Source organism: Bos indicus, chromosome 18 (assembly GCF_029378745.1).
Source record: "Bos indicus isolate NIAB-ARS_2022 breed Sahiwal x Tharparkar chromosome 18, NIAB-ARS_B.indTharparkar_mat_pri_1.0, whole genome shotgun sequence".
NCBI lineage: Eukaryota > Metazoa > Chordata > Mammalia > Artiodactyla > Bovidae > Bos > Bos indicus.
The window spans coordinates 48,757,416-48,784,205 of NC_091777.1; the positions used below are offsets into that span (position 1 = coordinate 48,757,416).

Sequence of the window (26,790 nt, forward strand, 5' to 3'; positions counted from 1 at the left end):
TAAAGGTAGAGAGACACAAGCAGAGGACAGAGACAGAAGGATGGAGAAAGAGGAGAAAGCTAGAGGGGAAAAAAGAGAGAGGGACTGAGGATGAAAGACACAGAGACAGATGGGGAGGGATGGTGGGGGACTGGCAGAGATCTGGTGAAAGATGGGGGCAGTCAGGGGGCTACAGAGTGGGTGGAGGTCTGGGGAGCATGGCCCTTAGGGACTGGGTCCCCTTCCTGACTTCTCTGTTCCACCACTGCCAGGCCATTCTGCACCAGGAAGGCCACATGGACGACGCACTGTCACTGACCCGCTGTCAGCACGAGGAGTCTCAGGCTGCCCGCATGATCTACAGTACTGCCGGCCTCTACAACCACTTCATCAAGTGAGCCACCAGCCTGCCCTGCCCTGGGGGGCCAGGCCACACCTTGACCCCCGTGCTTCTGGAGTTTTTGCACCTGACCATTACATCTCTATCTCTGACATTCACATGCCCAACATAGATAAACTCCTGACCTCTATACACTTGGGGCTTCCTTGGTAGCTCAGCTGGTAAAGAATCTGCCTGCAATGAAGGAGACCCCGGTTCAATTCCTGCGTTGGGAAGATCCCCTGGAAAAGGGATAGGCTACCTACTCTAGTATTCTTGGGCTTCCCTGGTGGCTCAGATGGTAAAGAATCCACCTGCAATGCGGGAGACCTGGATTTGATCCCTGGGTGGGGAAGATCCCCTGGAGAAGGAAATGGCAACCCACTCCAGTATTCTTGCCTGGAGAACTCCATGGACAGAGGAACCTGGTGGACAGTCCATGGGGTGGCAGAGTCAGACACGACTGAGCGACTAACCACAGCTATACACTTGACCCCTAATCTGTCTCTACCAGTCATGACTTTGACATCACATCCCTGATCATTACCTAGTTTCACACCCCTGACACCCAGACCCTCGACCCTAGACATCCCTTAGCCGTGACCTATGCTTGCATGACGTGTCCTACACAGACGCTTTGCCCTTGGCGACTGTGTGAACTCAGGCCGATGCCCCTCTATCCCTGCGCCTCCGTCTCCCGCTCTGTTAAACAGGTGTATCTGTGGGAGTCCTGCGGGGACTCGGGGTGGGAGGGGGCGGGACTTGCACAGTGTTGCGGGTCCCTTGCTGACCAGTGCGCGGTCCCCGCAGGGGCCTGGACAGCTTCAGCGGAAAGCCGAGGGGCTCGGGGTCCCCGGCGGGCACAGCGCTGCCTCTCGAGGGCGTCATCTTGAGCCTGCAGGACCTCATCGGCTACTTTGAGCCGCCCTCCGAGGAGCTACAGCACGAAGAGAAGCAGAGCAAGCTGCGCAGCCTGCGCAACCGCCAGAGCCTCTTCCAGGAGGAGGTGAGGCCACAGCCCAGGAGGGCATGGTCTGTGGGCGCGGGGGCGGGGCCTGTGAGGGGGGCGGAGCCTGCCAGGCCTGGAGAAGCGGTGGTCTGAGTGGAGCGAGGCAGGAGGAAGGACCTGTCCTGTGTGAACAGAGCTGGGGAGCGGGTCATCAGGGACACGCGAGGGGGCGGAGTCTTGAGTGTCCTGACTGAGCGGTGGGCGTGGTTTTGGTGAGGGGCGGGGCGTGTTGGCAGAGCAAGGGCAGGGCCTGTGAAAGCAACTTGGGACCGGAGCCTGGAGGCCCCGGGCAGGACTTGTTTCCTTTCGTGGGAAGACGCGGCGCGGTGAGGCTAAGCTCTGAGCCAAGACAAGCCTGTGGAGGGAGGCAAGGCGTGAGAAGTCAGAGGCTGAGCTGCTGGCCTCAGGGGGCGGTGTCTGTAGGGGCGGAGCCTGCGGGATGGGAAGACAGAACCTGAGCGGGGCATGATGAGGGTCAGGGCCAGAGAGGTTTTCGGGTTTCAGGTGGGTGGTGTAAGGAGGGACTTCAGCTTGAGTCAGAGGCTGGGAGTTTGTGTTTTACGAGGCTTGGTGGTCTCCACTCGGCGAGAGGTCTGAGTGGGAGGGGCTGAGAGAGGTGGGAGGCTGGGTCAGGGGGACCCTGGACAGAGGCCCAGGGTCAGATATTTCCACACCGTGATTGGGGAGCATTTTCATTTAGGGTCTAACAGCTTGGGCCCCCTTCCTCTTCAGGGGCTCCCATTCTGATGGGGGCGGCAGACTTAGAAATGATAATACTAACAATAACAAAATTTTTGGCGTGGGATTAGTATACACAAAGTGTTTGGAACAGTACCAGCACATAGAAGATGCTATATTGACTATGGTTATTATTAGCGAATTTAGCCCTTACTGTATGTTATGGGTTTTGTATACCTGATATCCTCCCCATAACCCCATGGGGGATTGTAATTCCCATATTGCAATGGGAATTACAATGGGTCACTGAGTTGCAGATAGATTAAATAACAACCACTTATTGAACAGATATACCAGAGGGATTATAATTGTCAACAAAACAGAAAAATCCATGTCCTTGTGGAGCTGACATGGGGGAGAGGATAAATGATCAATAAAATAGAAGGATTATAGGGTATATTAGATGATGATAATAAACGCTAAGGAGAAAAACAAAGCAGGGCAATAGTAGAGAGTGCTGCTGCTGCTGCTGCTGCTGCTGCTGCTAAGTTGCTTCAGTCGTGTCCGACTCTGTGCGATCCCGTAGACGGCAGCCCACCAGGCTCCCCCGTCCCTGGGATTCTCCAGGCAAGAACACTGGAGTGGGTTGCCATTTCCTTCTCCAATGCATGAAAGTGAAAAGTGAAAGTGAAGTCGCTCAGTCGTGTCCGACTCTTAGCGACCCCATGGACTGCAGCCTACCAGGCTCCTCCATCCATGGGATTTTCCATGCAAGAGTACTGGAGTGGGGTGCCATTGCCTTCTCCGAGAGAGTGCTGGGGTTGTTGCAATTTAAGGTAGAATGGTCAGGGACTTCCCTGGCAGTCCAGTGGTACTCCCAATGCAGGGGATGCAGGTTTGATCCCTGGTCAGGGAACTAGATCCCATTTGCCACAACTTAAGATCCCATTCCTGCAACTAAGACCTGGCCAAAGACATAGATATTAAAAATAAATAAAATAGAATGGTCGGGGAGGATGACCTGAATGAAGATAGGCAGTTACACCTACACCTGAGGGAAGGGAGATAGAACAAGTACAGGGGCCGTGAAGTGGGAGTGTGCTTGAGAGTTTCCAGAATAACCAGGAGGCTGAATTGACTGAAGCTGGGTGAGCTAGAGGAAGAGTGGGAGGGGATGAGCCGGGAGAGGTGACAGGGCCAGGCCATGGCGAGGACTTTTGCTTTGGGAGTCACAGAAGAGTTAGGTCTTTGAAAGTCACAACTGGCTAGGGGCAGAGCCACTCTGTGTGACTCCAGCTGGTTGTGTTCTCTACCACGAGGCGCTGCATCTCTTACCATGAGCCCAGGATGTAGATACAATGGTTGTCATAGCAGCCTTATTGTCTGTTACTGCTGGAATGTATCCACAAATGTGGCTTCTCCATACGATGGCTATGGATGCCTCTCAGCAATGAAATGAACAAATGACAACTGCGTGAGACAATGCTCTTCATCTTTTTTAAACAAAATATTTATTTTTTTAATTGGCTGAGCTGGGTCTTTTTAGTTGTGCCATGCGGGATCTATAGTTTTGGCATCTGAACTCTTAGTTGCAGCATGTGGGATCTAGTTCCCTGACCAGGGATTGAGCCCGGGTCCTCAGTACCAGGAGCACAGAATCTTAGCCACTAGACTACCAGGGAAGTCCCACTGTGCTCTTAATCTTAAAATCTAGTATTGAGCAAAAGAATCCATGTACAAAAGGATACTTACTGTATATGTCAAGTTCAAAAAGAGCCAAAATGCCACTAGACTGTTTACCAATGTGCACATAGGTAGTAAGCATAGAGAGGCAAGGAAAGAATTTCCATACAAGTTAGGATGACAGTAATCCCTGGCTGAGAGAGTTGTATAATCAGGAGGGGCATCGAGGTGACTTCTAGATGGCTGGCAATGCTCTCTTTCGAGGTTACGCAAGTGTTCTTTATATTTGTTTGTTAAACCATAGTCACTTAATCTTTATTATTTGCAGATACTGTCTTTGCAAATATGCCTACTTGCTCAAATTTATTCGTAACCCTCCCTGCCACCAAATCAATACTTGTAGTGTATTTGTGGTCATTTGTGGACATGTACAGAGAGGAAAAAGTTTAAGTCAGCTGATGCCATGTTTCCAGTTGAGGTTGAATAAGGTGACAGTCTGCCTTTTTATTTCAACTCTCACCTGTAAACAAGCGTCCTTTTCATATTGGTATATTGAGAGCCACACTTCATATTTTTGTGCTTTTTTGTTAATTTTGTTGATTAAAATGACCCCTCAGCACAGTGGCAAAGTGCTATCTAGTGTTTCCAAGTGCAAGACAGCTGTGATGTACCTTTCTGAGAAAATACATGAATTACAGTGTCATTGGTTGTGATTTTAATGTTAATGAATCAACAGCATCTATTAAATTGGTGTCTTTAAACAGAAACACACATAAAACAAGAGTGTGTATTGGTTGTTGGAAATGTTGTGCTCAGAGACTCAGAGATGCTCCCTGAGTTTCCTCTTTGAGCCATGATTCTCAGGATTCACTAATTCAGTGCTCACGTCGACTATACAGAACTTAGCTACTGTGAAAATCAAGAATTGATTGTGCATTTTTATGTGCTTTTCTGTATATCTGTTATAATTCAAAATGAAAGAAGACAAAAGGAGAGAGAGAAGGCAAACATCTCTCTGATGGTTAGTATGGAGAGTGAGCTGAGCCAAATGGGACCAGGAGTAGGGTGCTTGGAAGTGGAAAGGAAGGAAAGAAAATGCTGGAAGGAGAAGCACAGATTCAGTCCTGATGTTAATAGGAATGTGTTATGCTGGGGACAGAGGCAGAGCAGGACAGAGTCAGGTCTGGGCAGCCGAGGAGGAGAAGAGGGAAATAGGAGTGAAGGTGGACACGGAGCCGGTGGCTCTGATTTAACATTATTTATGTATTTATTTGGGCTTCCCTGATAGCTCAGCTGGTAATGAATCCCCCTGCAATGCAGGAGACTCTGGTTCGATTCCTGGGTTGGGAAGATCTCCTGGAGGAGGGCATGGCAATCCACTCCAGTATTCTTGCCTGGAGAATCCCCATGGACAGAGGAGCTTAGCGGGCTACAGTTCATGGGGTCACAAAGAGTCAGACACAATTGATCGACTAAGCACAGCACACGTGTATTTATTTATTTATTTGGCTGTACTTTACAGCATCTTAGTTCCCTGACCAGGGATTGAACCCATGCCCTCTCAGTGGAAGTGTGGAGTCTTAACCACTGAACCACCAGAGAAGTCCCTGTGACTCTAGTTTAGATCTGAGAACACGAAGTCACTAGCTACTGAAGGATTATGAATTAGCAAATTCAAGAAAGGTAAGGAAGGGAGGGCCTGGGGTTCCTGTGATGACCCCCTATTTTCTCTATTCCAGGGGATGCTCTCCTTGGTCCTGAATTGCATTGACCGCCTAAATGTCTACACCACTGCTGCCCACTTCGCTGAATTTGCAGGGGAGGAGGCAGCAGAGTCCTGGAAAGAGATTGTGAACCTGCTCTATGAAATCCTGGGTAAGGGGCCCCAGTCTGGACTCCCCCTTGAGCACCCCGGGTTCCCAGTCCTATGGGATCTGACCCCTCTTTCCACCTTCAGCCTCTCTGATCCGTGGCAATCGTGCCAACTGTGCCCTCTTCTCCAACAACTTGGATTGGCTGGTCAGCAAGCTGGATCGGCTAGAGGCCTCCTCAGGTAGGAGAACCCACGGGGAGGGGATGGGGACTTGGGGGAGGGGAGGGCTGCATCCGTGTCAGCTCTCATGCTGGTCCCTGTGCAGGGATCCTGGAGGTGCTGTACTGTGTCCTGATTGAGAGTCCGGAAGTCCTGAACATCATCCAAGAGAACCACATCAAGTCCATCATCTCCCTCCTGGACAAGCATGGGAGGAACCACAAGGTTGGCCCCTCATCCCCTGAATTCTGAACCCTGACCTTTCCCTATGGCCCTCAAATTGCCCCCCCTTCCCCAATTTGTCCCTTACCTGGACTCTCCTGCTACAAGCTTCCATCTCAATACCGAGTCTTCAACTCGTGGTTCTTAAATGAGCTCTGCGCGACATCAGATGCTTCATTAGATCTTTGAAGCAGTTTATTCAGTTTCTAATTTTGTAGTCTTCAGTGGGAGCTGCACAGATACCCTCCAGTTTGCCACAAGTGCTACTGGTTCCCATAGAATTATTTCTAACCACCTCAGATACTCGACTGCAATGCAGGAGATACGGGTTTGATCCCCGGGTTGGGAAGATCCCCTGGAGGAGGAAATGGCAACCCACTTCAGGATTGCTGCCTGGGAAATTCCATGGATAGAGGAGCCTGGCAGGCTACAATCCACGGGGTCACAAGAGTCTAAAACGACTGAGTGCCTAAACCACTAAACTGCCACCACCACCTCACATGTTTACGTTATCCACCTGGGCCCTGAAGACACTCCACTAATCTGAAAGCCTCATCTTGATCCCTGTGCTCTTTCCCTGACTGATCCTTTCACTCTTCCCCTGACCTCTCAGCTGTTACTGCTGTCTCCCCTTCCTTACATTGCTGATGTCTTATCCTAATTCAAATGGCCCCTCGCTTCTCGCCTGACCTTTCCCTTTGACCCCAATCTCGCTCAGTGATTCCTGACCTCCCACTTACATCACCTCGTCTCAGCCCAAATCTCTATCTCCCATCCTGGTGCGTCATCCTTCTGGTATCCTATCCTGGGTCTCCCATAGACCCACTTCCCCCACTTCTCTGGTGCCCTCACACCCTGACCTCTGACCTTGACCTCCAGGTGCTGGATGTGCTATGTTCCCTGTGTGTGTGCAATGGCGTGGCCGTGCGCTCCAACCAAGATCTCATCACTGAGAACTTGCTCCCTGGCCGAGAGCTTCTGCTGCAGACAAACCTCATCAACTATGTCACCAGGTCTGGCCCCTGACTCCTGACTCCAGGACTCAGAACCTCTCAAGCCCCTCCCTAACTCCCGGGTGGGTGGGCCTTCCTCCACCTCCCACCCTGGGACTTGACACCGGTCCCCACAGCCGTTCCCAGGTCATCCCTGGCTTCTCACACCTCTTGTCCTCTCTCCCTGCTCTGTTTCTGCCTGTCTCTTCCTCTCTTTCTGTGTTGCTCTTTCTGTCTTCCTGTGTCTCTATTTCTCCTCCACCTCTTTTTCCTGGGCTCTCGTCCACCTCTCTCTTCTCTGTCCTTTGATGCTTCTGTCTCTCTCTGCTTTCTCTGTGTGTGTGTCTCTCTCTGTCTGTTACTCTCTGTCTCCATGTCTCTGCTTTTCTGTTTTTCCTGGGTGTGGATCTCTTGGTCTTTTTCCCTTCCCTTCCCGCCCCCAGCAGCCTGGGTCTCCTCTCCATCTCTCCTTCACCCTCCTCTCCTGTTCTGTCTCTCCTGTAGCATCCGCCCCAACATCTTTGTGGGCCGAGCAGAGGGCACCACGCAGTACCTCAAATGGTACTTTGAGGTGATGGTGGACGAGGTGGTTCCGTTCCTGACAGCTCAGGCCACCCACCTGAGGGTGGGCTGGGCCCTCACTGAGGGCTACAGCCCCTACCCCGGGGGCGGCGAGGGCTGGGGCGGCAACGGGGTCGGCGATGACCTCTATTCCTACGGCTTTGACGGGCTGCACCTCTGGACAGGTACCTGGACCCTTCTAGGGGACCCTCAACCCTGACCATTGACCCCAGGGTTTCTAAGGGTCTCACTGAACACCTTGGGGTTCTTGGGATCTTGACCCCCAAACAGGCTAATTTTGACCCCTTTACTCCTCATTTCCCAAGACCCTAACCCTAGAGCTTCGAGAATCTTGGCCCTCACCTGTTTCTTCATAAGCCCCAGAACTCTGATCCCAGAGGAGGTCTGATCTCTGACCTGAGAGATCCTAGAAAACTGCCCCGATTATTATGACCTCTGATCTTTGACTTCTGACCCCAAAGATTCCAGAATCCTAACTCTAGGACAGCTTTAATCTCTGACTCCTACACCTCTCAAGAACCTAACCTCAGGGGAAACTTGACCTCTGCCCCTAATCTCTAAGAGCACTTGACCTTGGAGATCCTAAAACCCCATTGGATCCTCTAATATCTACCCTTGTCTCCTGAGCCCACTGGTTCTGCTGGACCTCTGACTTCTGACTTCTTCCCGGTGATCCGGGTGCAGGACACGTGCCACGCCTGGTCACTTACCCTGGGCAGCACCTCCTGGCCCCCGAGGACGTGGTCAGCTGCTGCCTGGACCTCAGTGTGCCGTCCATCTCTTTCCGCATCAATGGCTGTCCCGTGCAGGGGGTCTTCGAGGCCTTCAATCTTGATGGGCTCTTCTTCCCTGTTGTCAGCTTCTCGGCTGGTGTCAAGTAAGGACTCATCCCTGCCCCCTTGCCAGTCTCCAGACCAGGGCCTGTCCTAAGACAGCTTCTGCAGGCATGCCGTGGCCTGCTATGGGGCCAGGACCCAGCGGCCTATCCTCAGGACCGACAGGCCAGACCCCTGTGTGAGGGTCACTGTGACACTCTCAATGACCTCCGCTTCTCCCCAATCTCTGTGTCCCCAAATTTCACAATGACCTTCTAATGATTAATAAGTTTCTTCCAGTGACCTCCCAAATGAACCTCTGATCCTCCCAATTATTCTATGCCATTCCAATAACCTCCAAATGATTTCAAAATCTGAATGATGATCTTCCAGTGACCACAAAGCCTCCCAATGATCTTGGACTCTCCCAATGACGCGATGCTCTTAACAACTCCTCAATGACCCCAGCTTCTCCCAGTGGTACTCTAAGAGCTCCATAATCTCCCAGCTACCCTTCAATGACCACAGTTATTTCAAAGACTTCTCAGTAGCCCAGTGTTTTCCCAATGACCCCAAACTCTGTGTGTGACTTCTCACCATTTCAGTGGTAATTACAGTTTCTCAAGGTTACACCTTGAAAGTCTCAATGACTTCTGGATGACCACCTTCTTGGTCTCCCCCAAACCTTCTGGTATCTCTAAATGCTCTATTGACCCAGGACCTCCTCCAAAGGACCTTCCTGTGACCATGGATTAACTCCTTAGTGACCTGGCCCCCACTTTACTTTTTTTGACTTTCTAACAATTCCTATTGCCTTCTGACAGTTTCTTTGACCTTAGACTTTCCTGATTCCTAAAATCACCTCCATGACCCTATGACTGTCCACTGACCTCAAGTCAACCCAGCACCTCCCACCAATTCCAGGATTGCTCCCTTCCCCTCCCTGAGTACAGACTCTGCTAGGTAAACTGTCCTCACTAGTGACCCCGCTCTCCCATCTAGAGTGCGGTTCCTCCTTGGTGGCCGCCATGGAGAATTCAAGTTCCTCCCTCCTCCTGGGTACGCCCCTTGCCACGAGGCTGTGCTCCCACGAGAGCGACTCCATCTGGAACCCATCAAGGAGTACCGGCGGGAAGGGCCTCGGGGGCCCCACCTGGTGGGCCCCAGTCGCTGCCTCTCACACACCGACTTTGTGCCCTGCCCTGTGGACACTGTCCAGGTACTGCCTGCTCTGTAAGGGTTTCCTGGAGTGGCAGACCCCCTTAGGAGTCAGTGGGGTGGGCAGCTGAGCTGGAAGCTGGGGACCTTGTTGTTTGACAGATGGGGAAACTGAGGCAGGAGGGAGGCAAAGGAATCTCTCCAGGCAGAATCTGAGTTTCAGGGGGTCCTCACGATAGCCCCCTAAAGAAAGGACTATTATTTGGACTTCCCTGGTGGCTAAGGCTCTGTGCTCCCAACACAGGGGCTCTGGGTTCAATCCCTGGTCAGGGAACTAGATCCCACATGCCACAACTAAAGATCCCGAATGCCGTGATGAAGACAGAAGATCCTGCATGCTGCAACTAAGACCTGGTGCAGCCAAATAAATTAGTAAAAATAAATATGTAATAAAAGAAAGGACTATTATTGCCCCAATATACAGTTGGGGAAAGTGAGGCCCAGAGAGGTCAAGCAGGTCGTGCAAGTCACACAGCTGATTTGCACCCAGGCAGTCTGATCCCAAAGCCTGTGATCATATCCACCACAATTTGTGGAGCAAGTTTTCTATTCCAGGCCTCCCCCCATTCCTCTTATCCCAACCTGAGCTCCCCACCCTTCTCTCCAAGTGTGTTCCTCTAGGAGGGGATGTAAGTCATGTTTAAGAGCCTGATCACGAGGGTCTGACTTTCAGCATGTCTCTGTGGGCATGTGACTTCACTTCTCTGTGCCTTGGTCCCCTCACCTGTGAGGAAAAGGGGAGAATGAGAGAACGTACCTGTAGCATGGTAGTGAAGTTTAGATGAATTAATATATGTGAAGTGCTTAGCACGGTCCTAAGAAAGTGTTAAGTCCTCAATTGAGTTATTGTCATTATGGGTAAAGTGAGTGAGTGAAAGTCACTCAGTCGTGTCCGACTCTTTGTGACCCCATGCACTATACAGTCCATGGAGTTCTCCAGGCCAGTATGGAGTGGGTAGCCTTTCCCTTTTCCAGGGGATCTTCCCAAGCCAGGTCTCCCACATTGCAGACAAATTCTTTACCAGCTGAGCCACAAGGGAAGCCCAAGAATACTGGAGTGGGTAGCCTATCCCTTCTCCAGCAGATCTTCCCGACCCAGGAATTGAACCGGGGTCTCCTGCATTACAGGTGATTCTTTACCAACTGAGCCAGGGAAGCCCCATCATTATGGGTAGTAGTAATGTTATTGCAAATCAACCTGCCATCCCCCTGTAGCTTGGATGTCTCCCTTCCTGTCCCCCACCGGTCAGCCTCAAGAGCTGTCCACTTGGTCTCCTGGACATCCCCTCCCCACTCCTCCCCTCACAACCCAACCTGGTCCAACTATGTGCCAGGTATTTATACAAACTACAGTTGATCCTTGGACCATGCAGGGGGTTTAGGGGCCCAACCCCAGCAAGCTGAAAGCCCCAGTACTACTATTTCTGTCTTAGGTACGAAAGAATTCGTAAATAGCACATGAAGAGCAGGAAGCTGAAACAGTTTGGATAGAATGACTCAAACCCTTCTTTTGATTCCACATATTGTGATCTCAATCAAACACAAACTTTTTCCTACCTTGAGTTAATTAGAGATCTGTAAAATGAAAACATGGGGCTTCCCAGATGATGCAGTGATAAAGAATCCTCCTGCCAATGCAGGAGACTCAAGGCACAGGTTCGATCCCTGGGTTGGGAAGACCCCCTGGAGTAGGAAATGGCAACCCACTCTAGTATTCTTGCCTGGAAAATTCCATGGACAGAGGAGCCTGGCAGGCTACAGTGCATGGGGTTGCAAAGATTCAGACATGACTGAGCACATACACACACACACACAAAATGAAAATACAGCTACTATATTTACTGAAAAAAATCCACGCAGTTTAAGCCTGCATTGTACGAGGGGCTACTGTATATAACATTTAGTAACTTATGTAGATGATTTCACTGAACGCATATAAAGTATTGTGTTGGCTAAGAAGTCTGTTCGCATTTTTTCATATGATTCTATGGAAAAATTAGAACGAACTTTCTGGCCAACCCAATGTTATGAGTTAACATTGTTCCAGTGTTCATTGTACAGAGAAGGAAAGAGACCCATCCGTTCATTCAGAAAACATCTCCAGAGCATCTCCTCTGGGCTGGGGAGGGCTGGGGAAATGCTGGAGACAAACGCAGCCCCAGCCCTGCCCTCACGGAGCTCCCAGTCCACAGGGAGAGACAGACTCATCCCCAGATAATTCCTTGATTCTGAGGATGTCAAGTTCTGAGCATCCATTCTGGAGGCAGGATGAGGTGATGGGGAGCAGGGCTTGGATGGCAGGAAAGGTCAAAAGAGCTCCCTGGTGAACTGTCGAGAGCTGGTGCGTGTTCTTGGGAAGACTTTATAGCACGGGGTGGAGGGAACTCAGGGACCTCACGGATGTCCCCTGCCCCCAGATTGTCCTGCCTCCCCATCTGGAGCGTATTCGGGAGAAGCTGGCCGAGAACATCCATGAACTCTGGGCACTGACTCGCATCGAGCAGGGCTGGACCTATGGCCCGGTGAGTGGACGGGGGAGAGAGGCTAGACTGGCTATGGAGGAGTGAGAACCGCTTGCTATTGGGGAGGGGCCGGGGGTTGGAGGAGGAGACTTTGGGAGGGCTCCTTGGGTTTCAAGTGGCAGAAAGAGGGGTAAGAGGTCAGAGGTCACAGTCTGGGAGTGTTGGGGAGGGAAGAGGAGCCAAGGAGTGACTCTGGGGTTTCTCCAGGTTCGGGATGACAATAAGAGACTGCACCCCTGCCTCGTGGATTTTCACAGCCTACCGGAGCCCGAGAGGAATTACAACCTGCAGATGTCGGGGGAGACGCTCAAGTGAGGAGGGGACTGGGGAACAGGGGCCTGGGCCTGGCCGCTGGGCGGAAGGGCACAGGGAAACAGGGACAGTGAGACAGAGACTGAGAGAGAGAGAAATAGATAAAAGAGCAACACAGGGAGTGTGAGATGGGGATTGTGAAACTGACAGAGGGTGAGTAAGAGATAGAGGCATAAAGAGAGATGCTCAGGACTTCCCTGGTGTTCCGGTGGTTAAGACTCGCCTGCCAAGGTGGACACGGGTTCAATCCCTGATCCAAGAGGATTCCACAGGCTGCAGGGCAAATAAGGCTGTGTGCCACAACTACCGAGCCCAAGCACTGCAACTACTAAAGGCCGAGTGCCCTGGAGTCTGTGTTCTGCAACAAGAGAAGCCACTGCCATGAGAAGCCTGAGCACTGCTACGAGAGAGCAGTCCCCACCCCCTGCAACTAGAGAAGAGCCTATGCAGCAACGGAGGCCCAAGGCTGCCCAAAATAAATAATAAATGAATAAATAACCTAAAGACAAACATTTCTATATACTAGCAATGTATACACTGGAAAACAAAATTTTTAAAAATACTATTATTTAAAATGGTTCCCCTTGCTAAATAAAGATACACAGTAAGTGGAAGAAAGAGAAAGAGACAAGGAAAGAAGCAGAGAGGAAAAGAACATAATCAAAGAAATACAGAGACAGAGATACAGGGAGAGACAGGAGTCAGAGAGGCAGAGAGATGGGACAAATACTCAGAAAACCAGAGCAGGAAACAGGGAGAGAGCTGGTGACCCAGAGACAGAGTTGACAGGGGCCCAGGGAGAAGGGTAGCCGGGCTGGGGGAGGGGAGGCTAGGGACAGGGTGGCCATGTGGGGTGACCTGCTCCCCTGCCCCCACCCCCTGCCCCAGGACTCTACTGGCGCTGGGCTGCCACGTGGGCATGGCAGATGAGAAGGCGGAGGACAACCTGAAGAAGACGAAACTCCCCAAGACGTGAGTGTGGGTGACCTGGGCCCCACCTGGGGAATAGAGTAGGGGGCTGGGGATGCCACAGTGAGGGCTGGAGTGATCGAGAGCTGGAGTGGTGAGGCTGAGGTCAGAGACAAAGGGGCCATGGGTTGGGGTGGAGGTCTAGGACCAGGGATCAGAGCTGTAGAGTTAGTGGTGAGCATCCTAGGGAGTTGAGAACACAGTTAGGAGTTCCTGAGAGAGTAGGAGTGAGTCAGACTCAGGGTCAGGGTCTCCATGGAGTCGGGAAAATGAGAGAGCAGAAGTTGTGTCTCTGAGTTAGAGGTGCGGGGTCAGTGGAAAGAGGTGAGAAATTGCTGGAGTTGTCAGTAAGGGATCCTGAAATGATAGATGAGAGGTCACAGGTCCTGGGGATAGATGCCAATGTTCAAAAGTCAAGGACTCCAGAGTGAGCAGTTTGAAATGATAGGGTCCTGGAATCAGAGGTAAGAAGCCTTCAAGTCAGAGGTGAGAGGTCAGAGCACCCCAGGACCAGAGATGAGGCTCCCAAGATCAAGATGAAAGGGGTCACAGAGGCCAGAGGTCAGTGAAGTCAAAGCCCTTGCTAAGGTCACAGGATCCTGGGGTCTGAGGTCAGGTAAGCTTATTTGAGAACCTTGATGTCAGATGGGAGTTCCCTGGTGGTCCAGTGGCTAAGACTTCATGCCCCCAGTGCAGGGGGCCTGGCTTTGACCCCTGGTCAGGGAACTAGATCCCACATGTCACACCTGAGAGTTTGCCCACCACAACTAAAGATCCTGCATGCTACCCCATGCAGCCAAATAAATAAACAAATATATTGAAAAAGAACCCTGTTGTCAGAGATCAAAGGTCAAAAGTTTCAAAGATCATGGGATCCTAAGGACCAGGGTCAGAAGTCAAGGATCCCGTGGCACAGAGCCCAGTATTGGAGGCGAGGGTCTCGTCCCACTGGCTCCCCACCACCACCCGCAGGTACATGATGAGCAACGGGTACAAGCCGGCACCGCTAGACTTGAGCCACGTGAGACTGACGCCCGCGCAGACCACGCTGGTGGACCGGCTGGCGGAGAACGGGCACAACGTGTGGGCCCGAGACCGAGTGGCCCAGGGCTGGAGCTACAGTGCCGTGCAGGACATCCCTGCCCGCCGGAACCCTCGCCTCGTGCCCTACCGCCTGCTGGATGAGGCCACCAAGCGCAGCAACCGCGACAGCCTCTGCCAGGCCGTGCGCACCCTGCTGGGCTACGGCTACAACATCGAGCCGCCCGACCAGGAGCCCAGTGAGTGCTGACCGCAGGCCCCTGACTCCGCCCCTGGACTCCAATCTCTGACCCAACTCAGCCCCTCAGTGGGCTACATCTGTACCACTGACACTTTCCCCAACCATGACACTCACTCTGTCCCTGAGCCTAAACCCGATCTTGACCACTGACCTTGACTCAAGCTCTGCCTGGGCTACAGCTGCAACATAGACCAGGAACCCAGTGAACCCTGACCCCTGACTCCAGTTCCTGACCCCCAGCTCTGATCCCTGACCCCTAACCTCTGGACTATGTATACAACGGGGAGCCACCCAACCAAGCACTCAGAAAGCCTCTAAGTACTACTCCTAACTTGACTGCTGACCTGTTATTGACCCCTGACCCCAGCCTCAACCCCTGCCACCAACTCCAATTTCCATCCCCCTCCCTGACCCTGATTCTGACTCCCTCTCCCCGATCCTGCTTTCAGCCCTTGATTATTAACATCAGCCTTAATCTTGACCCTTCACCACAGACCATGACTGTGACCGACCCAACTTTCTCCCTCCATGTCTCTATTGCTAGTTCCTCTCTGAAACTCTTGACTGCTAGAGGGACAGAGGAGAAGTCTCAGTAGGTCCCTCCTACTTCTCTGTGACTGCTCTGAGAGTCCCCAGTTCTTCTTCTCTAACACCAAAAGCTGTGCCTTTCCCCTCAGCGCCCCAAGGCCCTTACCTCTCCCGATCTCGCCCACCAACCCAGCCTCTCTTACGCTGCCTGGCCCCATGTTCAGGTCAGGTGGAGAGCCAGTCTCGCTGGGACCGGGTGCGCATCTTCCGGGCAGAGAAATCCTACGTGGTGCAGAGTGGCCGCTGGTACTTCGAGTTCGAGGCAGTCACCACCGGCGAGATGCGAGTGGGCTGGGCTCGGCCTGAGCTGCGCCCAGACGTGGAGCTGGGAGCGGATGACCTGTCCTATGTCTTCAACGGGCACCGCGTGGGTAGCTCCCTGGCTCTGCTCTGCCAGGCTCTGTGATCCTTCCCACACTCGTGTAATCCAGCCCTGCCTCTCTGTGTCTCGCTCTGTCCGCCCATCCCTGAATCTACCTTCCCATTCATCCCTCCATCCTCCCCCTCCCTCTGTCTGTGCATATATCCGTCCACATCCATCTCTCTATCCAACCATCCATCTGTCATTTCATCCATCCATCTTCTCGTCTGTCCAAAGAATCACTTAGGCATCTACGGTTCCATATATTCGGGTAGTTGTCAGTTCAGCCATTCACCTTTTTTTAACCAATTTGTGATTTCATTTATTCACTCATCTATCTAATAATTCAATGTTTCATTTATCCATTCATCTATCCAATAATCTAATGCATACAGATGTCATCTATTTATCTGCCACCTACACAGACCTGTGTGTCTGTCTGTACTTTCTTTCTTCCCTCTGTCATCCCAGGTAGACCCTCAGCTTTCATTTCATTCTTCCATCCAGCCATACACCTGCTCCCCATCCATCTATCCATCTCATTATTCATGTATCTGTTCTGGGGCATATGGGTATAAATGCGTACATATGGGGGACATTGATAGTTAGTTTCTCCTTTCCATTCCTCTACTTTCTGCTTCCCCCAACCCTCCAAGACCACCTGGGTGGCCTGTACAGCCCCAGTCATGAAAACAACAGAGAACCCAGGCAAAAGGGATGAGATAGAGAGATGGCTGGGAAGGGAAAGCACGAATGCCTAGCCCCTACCTTCCAAGGACCATGGATGCAAATGTGGGGACACAAGGGGGACGCTGTGGGGCTGACCCTTCCTCTGTTCCCCATGCACTGGGCCTGGTGCCTTGCGTGTGTGTCTTGACATGTCTCCCCTCACTCCCGTATCTCTCCATTTCTCTGTATGTCTCTCACACCACGTCTCCCCCTCACCTCCTCACAGGGTCAGCGCTGGCACCTGGGCAGTGAACCGTTTGGGCGTCCCTGGCAGTCAGGAGACGTTGTGGGCTGCATGATCGACCTCACAGAGAACACCATCATTTTCACCCTCAATGGCGAGGTCCTCATGTCCGATTCCGGCTCAGAAACAGCCTTCCGCGATATCGAGATTGGGGATGGTGAGGGCCGGCCTCGGGGCCCCTCTCTGGTTTTCTTCCATCTCACCTGACCCTACACCGCCCCCTCCAGCCCCCGGCTCTTCCATCCCCTCTTTCCACGCACATCCTCCCCATGGCTGCCCCCGCCTCGCCCACCTATGCTCACCCCTGCCCATCTATCCCCTCCCACCAGGCTTCCTGCCTGTGTGCAGCTTGGGACCCGGCCAGGTGGGTCACTTGAACCTGGGCCAGGACGTGAGCTCCCTGCGGTTCTTTGCCATCTGTGGCCTCCAGGAAGGTTTTGAGCCATTTGCCATCAACATGCAGCGCCCGGTCACCACCTGGTTCAGCAAAGGCCTTCCGCAATTTGAGGCCGTGCCTCCTGAGCACCCGCACTATGAGGTGAGGACCAACCCCACTCAACACCCTCAGATCTGCTTCCACACCTCATTCTCACCACAGTTCTCTTCCCCAAGCTACTCTTTGTCTTCCGTTAATGTTAGACCACAAACGTAGAAGTGAGTGTCAGGATGGTGGACTCCCCGGGCTGCCTTATAGGGTATCATTTCAGTCACTGTATCATGCCAAACTCTTGGCGACCCCATGGACTGCAGCACGCCAGGCTTCCCTGTCCATCACCAATTTCTGGAGCTTGCTCAAACTCATGTCCATCGAGTTGGTGATGCCACCCAACCATCTCATTCTCTGTCGTCCCTTTCTCCTCCTTCCTTCAACCTTTCCCAGTATCAGGGTCTTTTTCAATGAGTCAATTCTTCACATCAGGTGGCCAAAGTATTGGAGTTTCAGCTTCAGCTGAAATCAGTCCAATGAATATTCGGACTGATTTCCTTTGGGATTGACTGGTTGGATCTCCTTGCAGTCCAAGGGGCTCTCGAGAGCCTTCTCCAGCACCACAGTTCAAAAGCATCAATTCTTTGGTGCTTAGCTTTCTTTATAGTCCAACTCTCACATCCATACATGACTACTGGAAAAACCATAGCTTTGACTAGATGGACCTTTGTTGGCAAAGAAATGTCTCTGCTTTTCAGTATGCTGTCTAGGTTGGTCATAGCTTTTCTTCCAAGGAACAAGTGTCTTTTAATTTAGGTAATTTTAATGGTAGGTATAACCTTGGAAAAAACATACCTTTCTGAGCTCCAGGTAGCTTGCCTGCAAAATGGGGGAAGGGAGGAAAGAGAAGCTGGATTAAGTGACCTCACTGGAAATTTTCAGCCCTTATAGCTATTTGATCCTACCAAGGGTTTCTGCTTGTGTGCTTAAGTCGCTTCAGTCGTGTCCAACTCTTTTCGATCCTATGGACTGTAGCCCGCCAGGCTCCTCTGTCTGTGGGATTCTCCAGGCAAGAATACTGGAGTGGGTTGCCATGCCCTCCTCCAGGGGATCTTCCCAACCCAGGGATGGAACCCATGTCTCCTGTGGCTCCTGCATTGCAGGAGGATTATTTTACTGCTGAGCCAACAACAAGGCTTAAAGAAATATAAATCCCTGGGCACATTTCGGGACCTTCCTTACTAATTGTTACCTAGGGTGGTTTTTTGGGGGCAGTTACTTTTGGGGGGGCTGTGCTCAGTGTTTGTCGCGGCATATAAGCTTCTCTGGTTGTGGCACTCGGGCTTAGTTGCCCCGTGGCATGTGGAATCTTAATTCCCTGACCAGGGATTGAATCCATGTCCCCTGCATTGGAGGGTGGGTTCCTTACCACTGGACCACCAGGGAAGTCCCGGGGGTTACTTATTTTTTAGTAACTCTTCATTAATCTGAGTATCCTAATTTTTAGACCCTAGTGCCTTTCTTTCTCAAGGTTAAACTCCGCGTCATATTCTGACCATAAAAACCCCATGTAGACCAAAGTGATGGTCCTTTTCTCAACCTGGGAAGAACTTGAATTCCACATAGCTGAGCTTTGGCTGGTACTTTACAGTCAGACAGGCCTTGAGTTGGCCTTTTCCCTGTTTTGTGCCCTGGGGCATATGACTTTCCTTCTGATCATCAGTTTTCTCTTCCTAGGCATAGCCCCGATCTGCCGCTCATACACTCTCTCTCTTTTCTAAATTACTTAGATAAGTTGGAGACATCTTGCCTCTTTATCCCTAAATATTTCAATATGCATTTCTTTGGAACAAGCTATACTCTTACAGAGCTGCAGTTATGAAAATCGGGAAATTTAACATTGATACGTATTATTACCTAATTTACAGTCCATATTCAAACTATGTTCATTGTGGTAATAGTGTCTCTTTTTATTTTTCTGGTCCAAAATCCAAGCCAGGGCTACACGTTACAGTTAGTTGCTGCTGCTGCTGCTGCTAAGTCACTTCAGTCGTGTCCGACTCTGTGTGACCCCATAGACAGCAGCCCACCAGGCTCCCCCGTCCCTGGGATTCTCCAGGGAAGAACACTGGAGTGGGTTGCCATTTCCTTCTCCAATGCATGAAAGGGAAAAGTGAAAGTGAAGTCGCTCAGTCGTGTCCGACTCCTAGCGACCCTATGGACTGCAGCCTTCCAGGCTCCTCCGTCCTTGGGATTTTCCAAGCAAGAGTACTGGAGTGGGGTGCCATTGCCTTCTCCGCAGTTAGTTGTTATGTCTCTTTAATGTATATAAAATGCTTTGGAGTCTTTCATTGTCTTTTATGACACTAGTGTTTTTGAAGGGTACAGACCAGTTATTTTGCAGAATATACCTCGATTTGGGTAGTTCTCATGTCTCCTTCGGAGAAGGCAATGGCACCCCACTCCAGTACTCTTGGCTGGAAAATCCCATGGGTGGAGGAGCCTGGTGGGCTGTAGTCCATGGGGTCTCTAAGAGTCAGACATGACTGAGTGACTTCCCTTTCATGCATTGGAGAAGGAAATGGCAACCCACTCCAGTGTTCTTGCCTGGAGAATCCCAGGGACGGGGGAGCCTGGTGGGCTACTGTCTATGGGGTCACACAGAGTCAGACATGACTGAAGTGACTTAGCAGCAGCATGTCTCCTTGGGCTTCCCAGGTGGTAAAGAACCTGCCTGCCAATGCAAGGAGACATAGAGACCTGGCTTTGATCCCTGGGTTGGGAAGATCTCCTGGAGGAGGGCATGGCAACTCACTCCAGTGTTCTTGCCTGGAGAATCCCATGGACAGAAGAGCCTGGCGGGCTACAGTCCAGTGCATGGGGTCACAAAGAGTTGGACGAGATTGAAGCTACTTAGCATGCATGCATGCATGTCTCCTCACGATTAGGTTCAGGTTACACATATTTGGCAGGAACATCATAGCAATGAGGTTGTATTCTGCTTGCTGCAGGATCTCAGAGAGGCCACCATGGCACTATGGCTTACAGCTGATTATATTAACTCTGACTCTATGTTTATCGTTACCACCATCAAGTTAGTGTGTTTCCCTTTGTAATTAATAAATAATTTGTGGGGAAGCATTTCAGGCTAGGTAAAAACAGAAGGGTGTTTTCCTTTCTTTTTTGGCTGAGCTTCAAAGCTTCCAGACTCTTAGTTCCCCAACCAGGGATCACACCCGGGCCCTGGTAGTGAAAGCACGAAGTCCTAACCACTGGACCACCAGGGAATGCCCCCATCCCTGACTTTTATTCTATTTTTTTAATCTTAAATAGAAGGGTTTTAAACAGGGGACTATCCAGTCTAGATCTGAGTTTTGGGAAGATTCCTTTTGACAGTGAGTTGTAGGTGGAGAGAATGGGGACACAAAGACTAGAGAGGTGCCTGGGGTGGGAGAGGATGGTAGAGTAGACATGCGTGCTAAGTCGCTACAGTCGTGTCTGACTCTTTGTGACCCTAAGGACTATAGCCCTCCAGGCTCCTCTGCCCAGGGGATTCTCCAGGCAAGAATACTGGAGTGGGTTGCCATGCCCTCCTCCAGGAGATCTTCCGGATCGAGGAATCCAACCCGAGTCTCTTAGGTCTCCTGCATTGGTAGGCAGGTTCTTTACCACTAGCGCCCCCTGGGAAGCCCAACAGGAACCTCCCAATACTTGCCACCACCAGATGGTGTTCTCAACCCCAAGAACAGGATGTTAGACAGCAGGGAGAATGAATCAACTAACCCACCCACAACCACACAGACGAATCTCACAGACGTCGTGTTGGCTGAAAGAAGCCAGACACAAAAGAATACGTACTGTAGGATCCCATTCATAGGCACTTTAAGGATGATGGACGCTACGCTGTACTGTGAGTGAATAATCAGACATTTAGTTACTTAGCGTACAAGTCACAGGAGGAAGACGGTCAGTAGACTTGTCAAGGAGCAGAGGCAAAACAGGGTTTATTTAATTAATTTATTTATTGGTTGTGTCGTGTGGCCTGGGGGATCTTCACTGAGGTGCGTGGGCTTCAGAGAGCGTGGGTTCTGTAGTTGCATGTGTGGGCTTAGTTGCCCCCAGGGCATGTGGGATTTTACTGAACTGGCAGCTCAAACCATAAAGAATCCACCTGCAATGCAGGAGACCAGGGTTCGATCCTTGTATTGGGAAGATCCCCTGGTGAAAGGACTGGCTACCCACTCTAGGAATCTTGCCTGAAGAATCCCGTGAACAGAGGAGCCTGGTGGGCTACAGTCCATGGGGTTGCAAAGAGTCAGACATGACTAAGTGCACACACACACACACACGTGGGATTTTAGTTCCCCAACCAGGGATCGAAACTGTGTCCCCTGCATTGCAGAAAGAATTAACCACTGGACCTCCAGGGAAGTCTCCAGACAGAATTTATAAGAGAGAAAGGAGAGAGAAGAGAGAAAAAGATTCTGCAGACAGTTTTGGTTGCATGGTTTTGGGGTGAATTCATTGGCTGACAAGGAGCACAGAGGTCTGTCTTGGCAATTGGTCCTTGATGAGGTCATCTTGAGGTGGGGCATCAAAGAAAGGGCACTGCTTTAGTTGTTATGGAGTCTCCAGAAAATCTGAGCCTGTCCTTTGGGTCCACAGGCCAGGCACCTGTCCCGCTCTCAGCTCCTGCCCCTTATTTAGGCCAGGTTGTTGGATTTTCCTCATCAGAATCCCTCACTATCTTTGAGAGGGTAGTGACTAAAGAGGCACTGAGGAGACTTCCAGGGGGACTGGTTATGTGGTCCATTTCTCCGTCTGAGTGCAGGAGACACAGATGTGTCTCTCCAGAACCTCATAGTGTTGTACACCTATGATGTGTGCATTCTTCTGAGTGTTGCCTTTCCACAAACAACAAATGTAACAAAAATTCATCTGGGGGACCTTTAAAAAAAAAAACTCTGACCCTTCTGGGCTGCTGTCCCCAAGAGGTCTCCATAAGAAAGCAGGAGGGCAGGGCTCATGTTCTGTTCACTGATGTGTTCCTAGCACTTGGGAAAGTGCCCGGCACACAGTAGGTGCTCAGTAAATGTTTGTGGAGTGGATAGATGGATGGGTGGGTGGAACAGTGGATAGATGGTTGGATGGATGGAAGAATGCAAGAATGGATGGATGAATGGATAGGTGGGTAGATAGAAGGGTGGATGGATGGATGGATGGATGGCCTAGGCTGGAGTGAATCAGGTAGGTTTTGAAAGCTCCCTGAGTGATTCCAGTTTCTGACCAGGGCTGCTCATGCGCAAAGGTGTCCAGACAGACAGAAGGTGAATGCACCCGTGGCCAGGTTGTGTATCCCATAGGAGCTCCTCCACCCAGAGGAGTGAGTCTCTGGCTGATTCTCACACAGTGCTCTGACGCCGAATGGTGACTCTGTGTGTAATAAGGTTTAGGGCCAATGGCCCAGCCCAACCTCCTGGCTCAGGGCTTCCTGCTCCCCCAACAGGTGACTCGTGTGGATGGCACTGTAGATACACCCCCCTGCCTGCGCCTGACCCACCGCACCTGGGGCTCCCAGAACAGTCTGGTGGAGATGCTGTTTCTCCGGCTGAGCCTTCCGGTCCAGTTCCACCAGCACTTCCGGTGCACCGCAGGGGCCACCCCATTGGCACCCCCTGGCCTGCAGCCTCCTGCGGAGGATGAGGCCCGGGCAGCGGAACCTGATCCCGACTATGAAAACCTGCGCCGCTCAGCTGGGCACTGGGCCGAGGCTGAGGGGAACAAAGAAGGAACTGCCAAGGAGGGGACACCTGGGAGTCCTGCCCAGGCTGGGGTGGAGGCCCAGCCTGCCAGGGCAGAGAATGAGAAGGATGCTACCACAGAGAAGAACAAGAAGAGAGGGTGAGTCAAGGGAGGGGCAGGGTAGGGCTTGGGGTTCTGTCCTGGGACCCCTCAATTAGGCGACTTCAATAACTTGAGAAACCCCACTGTATCCCATATGTGTTAGGTGGACTCAGATTACTAAGGGATCCTATTATGTCTCAAGTGAAGGCTATTATTTCTCTGGGACACTCTAATTTCCTTGAGAATGTAAAATTGGGATGCCCCACTATATCTATGAAGAACTCCACTGTCCTTGGGGGTACCTATTGGGTCCCAAAGCTTTTCATCCAATGGACTTCATTATCTGTGAACACTAAAGGGGACCTCAGATTTTTGGTCAAGTTATCTATGCCCCCGAGGCATTCCAATGAACACCACTGGTCTTCTAAATTGGGGTCACTTCTGTATCTCAAATGTACCCCCCAAAAAAACTAACTTTAAGGGGAACCCTCAAAGGGCATTAAACTTGGATTGAAACCAAATCTGCTTTTCCCCTGTGGTGGCAGTGGTTTTCAGTAGGATGTATTTGTGTCTCTTGAGGGGATGTGTGGAAATGATGGGAGATTTTGGGTTGTCACAGTGTTGAGGAGACATACTGCCTGCTGGGGGCTCCAGGGATTCCACATGCCTTCAGTGTACAAGCCAGTGCCACAGGGAGAGCTGTCCTTTCCCAAATGCCTTTAGCACCCACGTGAGGCATGCTGACTTGGGAGGACCACTGTATACTTCCCAAGGCAACCTCCATGTTCCCAGAGGCACCTTTAAATCTGGGCAACCTGACATCCAAAAACACAGAGATCCTCCAAGGTGGACACTCCTGACGCAATTGGGATTTCATCCCTCTAGAAGCGAGGCCTTGGGTATTAGAAATGGGGTGTAGTTAGGATGGATGTGGGGCTTTCCTGGTGGCTCAGCGGTAAAGAATCCACCTGCTGATGCCTGCCAATGGGGGAGGCGTGGGTTTGATCCTTGGGTGGGGAAGATCCCCTGGAGAAGGAAATGGGAGCCCATGCCAGTATTCTTGCCTGGGAAATCCCATGGACAGAGGAGCCTGGTGGGCTACAGTCCATGGGGTCGCAAAGAGTCAGACACAACTGAGCATGCACACACGCACACACATAGATATGTACATATGTAGGATGAATGTGGAGGCATGAACATTGTGATGGGAGGGCTGGGGGACTGGGCTGGAGAGTGAGCCTCATGACAGCCTCTCCTCTTCACCACCAGGTTCTTGTTCAAGGCCAAGAAGGCTGCCATGATGACCCAGCCACCAGCCACACCCACTCTGCCCCGACTCCCTCATGAGGTGGTGCCTGCTGACGACCGTGATGACCCTGAGATCATCCTCAATACCACCACGGTGCGAACCAAGGGCCCTCGGCAGATTTCCAAATTCCATGCCATGATCCCCAGTAATTGCCCTTATCTGGGGATACCCCAGTACCTACTGGAAACCACAAAATATAGTACACATCGATTCAAACCCTTTGAACCCCTAATTCCATATAGCTAAGGGCCTAAAAATCACAGGGAACACAATGAAGTCATGAGGCATGCTGACCTAACTCCCAGGGATCCCCAAATCCCAAGGATAAACCAACATAGACTCAGGATCCCAATATCTGGGTTCATCCTTGTAAACTCACCACCCCCAAATTTAACAGCTATTCTAGTGGCTCAGATGGTAAAGCATCTGCCTACAACACGGGATACCCGGGTTCAGTCCCTGGGTTGGGAAGATCTCCTGGAGAAGGCAATGGCAACCCACTCCAGTACTCTTGCCTGGAAAATCCCATGGATGGAGGAGCCTGTTAGGCTACAGTCCATGGGGTCGCAAAGAGTCAGACACGACTGAGCGACTTCACTTTCACTTTCACTAGTGTATTCCTGGGAGCCAGAATTCACAATAATCCCAATGTAGTTTTGGGATTCCCCAAATCTGGAATATTTTCTGACACAAATAGCCTAGTGGTGGGAGGGACCCAAATTTGAGGGTATCACAAAACTGTCCCCAAAGTTTCCCAGATCTAGAAATGTATCAGTAGATACAGAAAGAGAGGGTCTCAAATGCAGTAACTTCTTGTCAAAGCCCCAGAGGACACTGAGAATCCAGGGAAACCAAGAGCCCCAGGGAAGCCCACTGACTGCTGGTCTCCCCTTTGCCTCTCCAGTACTATTACTCTGTGAGGGTCTTTGCCGGCCAGGAGCCCAGCTGCGTGTGGGTGGGCTGGGTCACCCCTGACTACCACCAGCACGACATGAACTTCGACCTCAGCAAGGTCCGGGCGGTGACAGTGACCATGGGAGATGAGCAAGGCAACATCCACAGCAGGTGTGGGCAGGGGTGGGGGCTGTGGGGGGTAGGCACGCCGGGCACCGCCCTTTCCTTTCCTCCTGTCTTCCTGCTTATCTTCCTCCCCATGGCTCCTATTCTGAGTTTTCCCTCCTCCTCTTTTTTTGTAAATTTTGGCTGCGCTGGGTCTTCATTGCAGCACGCAAAGCTTTCTCAAGTTGCAGTGTGTGGCTTAATTTGCCCCACAGTATGGGGGATTTTCGTTCCCTGACCAGGGATCGAACCCACAACTCCTGCATTGGAAGGCGGATTCTTAACCACTGGACCGCCAGGGAAGTCCCCTCCTTCCCCATCTTGCCATCCTCTTTCTAGGTTACCTCCTTTCTCTGTTCTCTCCTTCTGCTCCCCTTCCTTCTCCTTCCAGAATCCACCACCACCTCCTAAGAATTCTAGCTCCGCAGGGTCTGGGGTGAGCGGTTTCAGTGCTCAGGTCTACAGGTGGTGGCTGTTTAGGGGTGGGACTCTGAGTCCTGGTATTCTGGGAGCTCGGGGAAGGGGGTGTCCAGGTGTTCAGAACGCCTGGGGATCAGTGTGCTGACCACTCCTGTGTCCTCCAGCCTCAAGTGTAGTAACTGCTACATGGTGTGGGGCGGAGACTTCGTGAGCCCTGGGCAGCAGGGCCGGATCAGCCACACGGACCTTGTCATTGGCTGCCTGGTGGACTTGGCCACTGGCCTAATGACCTTTACCGCCAACGGCAAAGAGAGCAACACCTTTTTCCAGGTGAGCCCAGCCCCTCAGCAACTTAGTAATAGCATCCTCGTGACCTAGCATCCCAGGACAGCCCACCGAGAGGACAGACCCCAGGGATACAGGACAAAAACAACCTCACGACAGGCCAGAGCTGTATTGTGGCTATGGGAGGTGCCTGTGAGACCCTCTACTGATATCTAGGAAAAGGGAGACAGAGCAGAGCCTTGACCTTGGAGAGAGATCCGTATTCCATCTTGGGCTGGGTGGTACCAGTCCCCACCTTTTCACCAATCAAGGAAAATCCTACGATGGACCAGAATTCTAAAGTGGTATTTTCCTATTCAACATTTGATTACGAAAGGTTTCAAGCACACAACAAAATTAAAGGAATTGTACAGTGAGGGCCTATATACCTCCATCATGAATCTGCAAAGTCCCAGATGACAGGTTCCCCTTAGGAGGTGGAGGAGGTTGGCCTTGCTGGATCAGAGGTGGTACAGTCCATGAGCAACCTCAGGGCCACTGTGGAGCCTCCTATGCCCTTTGGATCTTTAGGCACCAGCAGGATCAGGCTGGGCCGACTGGCTCCAGAGTTTGGGATCTAGAGTCAACACCACCTCCAGTTCATCCTCTTCCTCACCCTGCCCTCTTTTCCCTTGCTAGGTGGAACCCAACACAAAGCTGTTCCCTGCCGTCTTTGTCCTGCCCACGCACCAGAACGTGATCCAGTTTGAGCTGGGGAAACAGAAGGTCGGTGATGGGGCGCGAATGGGGGCAGGCTGAGGAAGGAGGTGCGGGATGTCAGGCTGAAGTGTGTGTGGCGGGAGGGCAGTCT

The 26,790-nt window shown here is 51.5% G+C and overlaps 1 protein-coding gene across 5 annotated transcripts in view; it reads left to right on the top strand.

The window, feature by feature from the left end:
- The window catches only part of RYR1 (ryanodine receptor 1), a 128,709-nt gene that overhangs the window by 13,447 nt on the left and 88,472 nt on the right, over nucleotides 1–26,790 (top strand). For all 5 annotated transcript variants that reach the window (XM_070770967.1, XM_070770970.1, XM_070770968.1 and 2 more), the window contains exons 12-32: nucleotides 252–373; nucleotides 1,169–1,364; nucleotides 5,468–5,603; nucleotides 5,686–5,781; nucleotides 5,867–5,985; nucleotides 6,862–6,995; nucleotides 7,479–7,720; nucleotides 8,241–8,433; nucleotides 9,374–9,590; nucleotides 12,007–12,111; nucleotides 12,319–12,422; nucleotides 13,312–13,395; nucleotides 14,365–14,672; nucleotides 15,427–15,629; nucleotides 16,579–16,753; nucleotides 16,926–17,134; nucleotides 22,530–22,924; nucleotides 24,137–24,269; nucleotides 25,081–25,241; nucleotides 25,820–25,985; nucleotides 26,619–26,705. In XM_070770967.1, coding sequence (XP_070627068.1) covers nucleotides 252–373; nucleotides 1,169–1,364; nucleotides 5,468–5,603; nucleotides 5,686–5,781; nucleotides 5,867–5,985; nucleotides 6,862–6,995; nucleotides 7,479–7,720; nucleotides 8,241–8,433; nucleotides 9,374–9,590; nucleotides 12,007–12,111; nucleotides 12,319–12,422; nucleotides 13,312–13,395; nucleotides 14,365–14,672; nucleotides 15,427–15,629; nucleotides 16,579–16,753; nucleotides 16,926–17,134; nucleotides 22,530–22,924; nucleotides 24,137–24,269; nucleotides 25,081–25,241; nucleotides 25,820–25,985; nucleotides 26,619–26,705 — 3,585 coding nt within the window. The remainder of the gene's footprint in view (nucleotides 1–251; nucleotides 374–1,168; nucleotides 1,365–5,467; nucleotides 5,604–5,685; nucleotides 5,782–5,866; nucleotides 5,986–6,861; nucleotides 6,996–7,478; nucleotides 7,721–8,240; nucleotides 8,434–9,373; nucleotides 9,591–12,006; nucleotides 12,112–12,318; nucleotides 12,423–13,311; nucleotides 13,396–14,364; nucleotides 14,673–15,426; nucleotides 15,630–16,578; nucleotides 16,754–16,925; nucleotides 17,135–22,529; nucleotides 22,925–24,136; nucleotides 24,270–25,080; nucleotides 25,242–25,819; nucleotides 25,986–26,618; nucleotides 26,706–26,790) is intronic.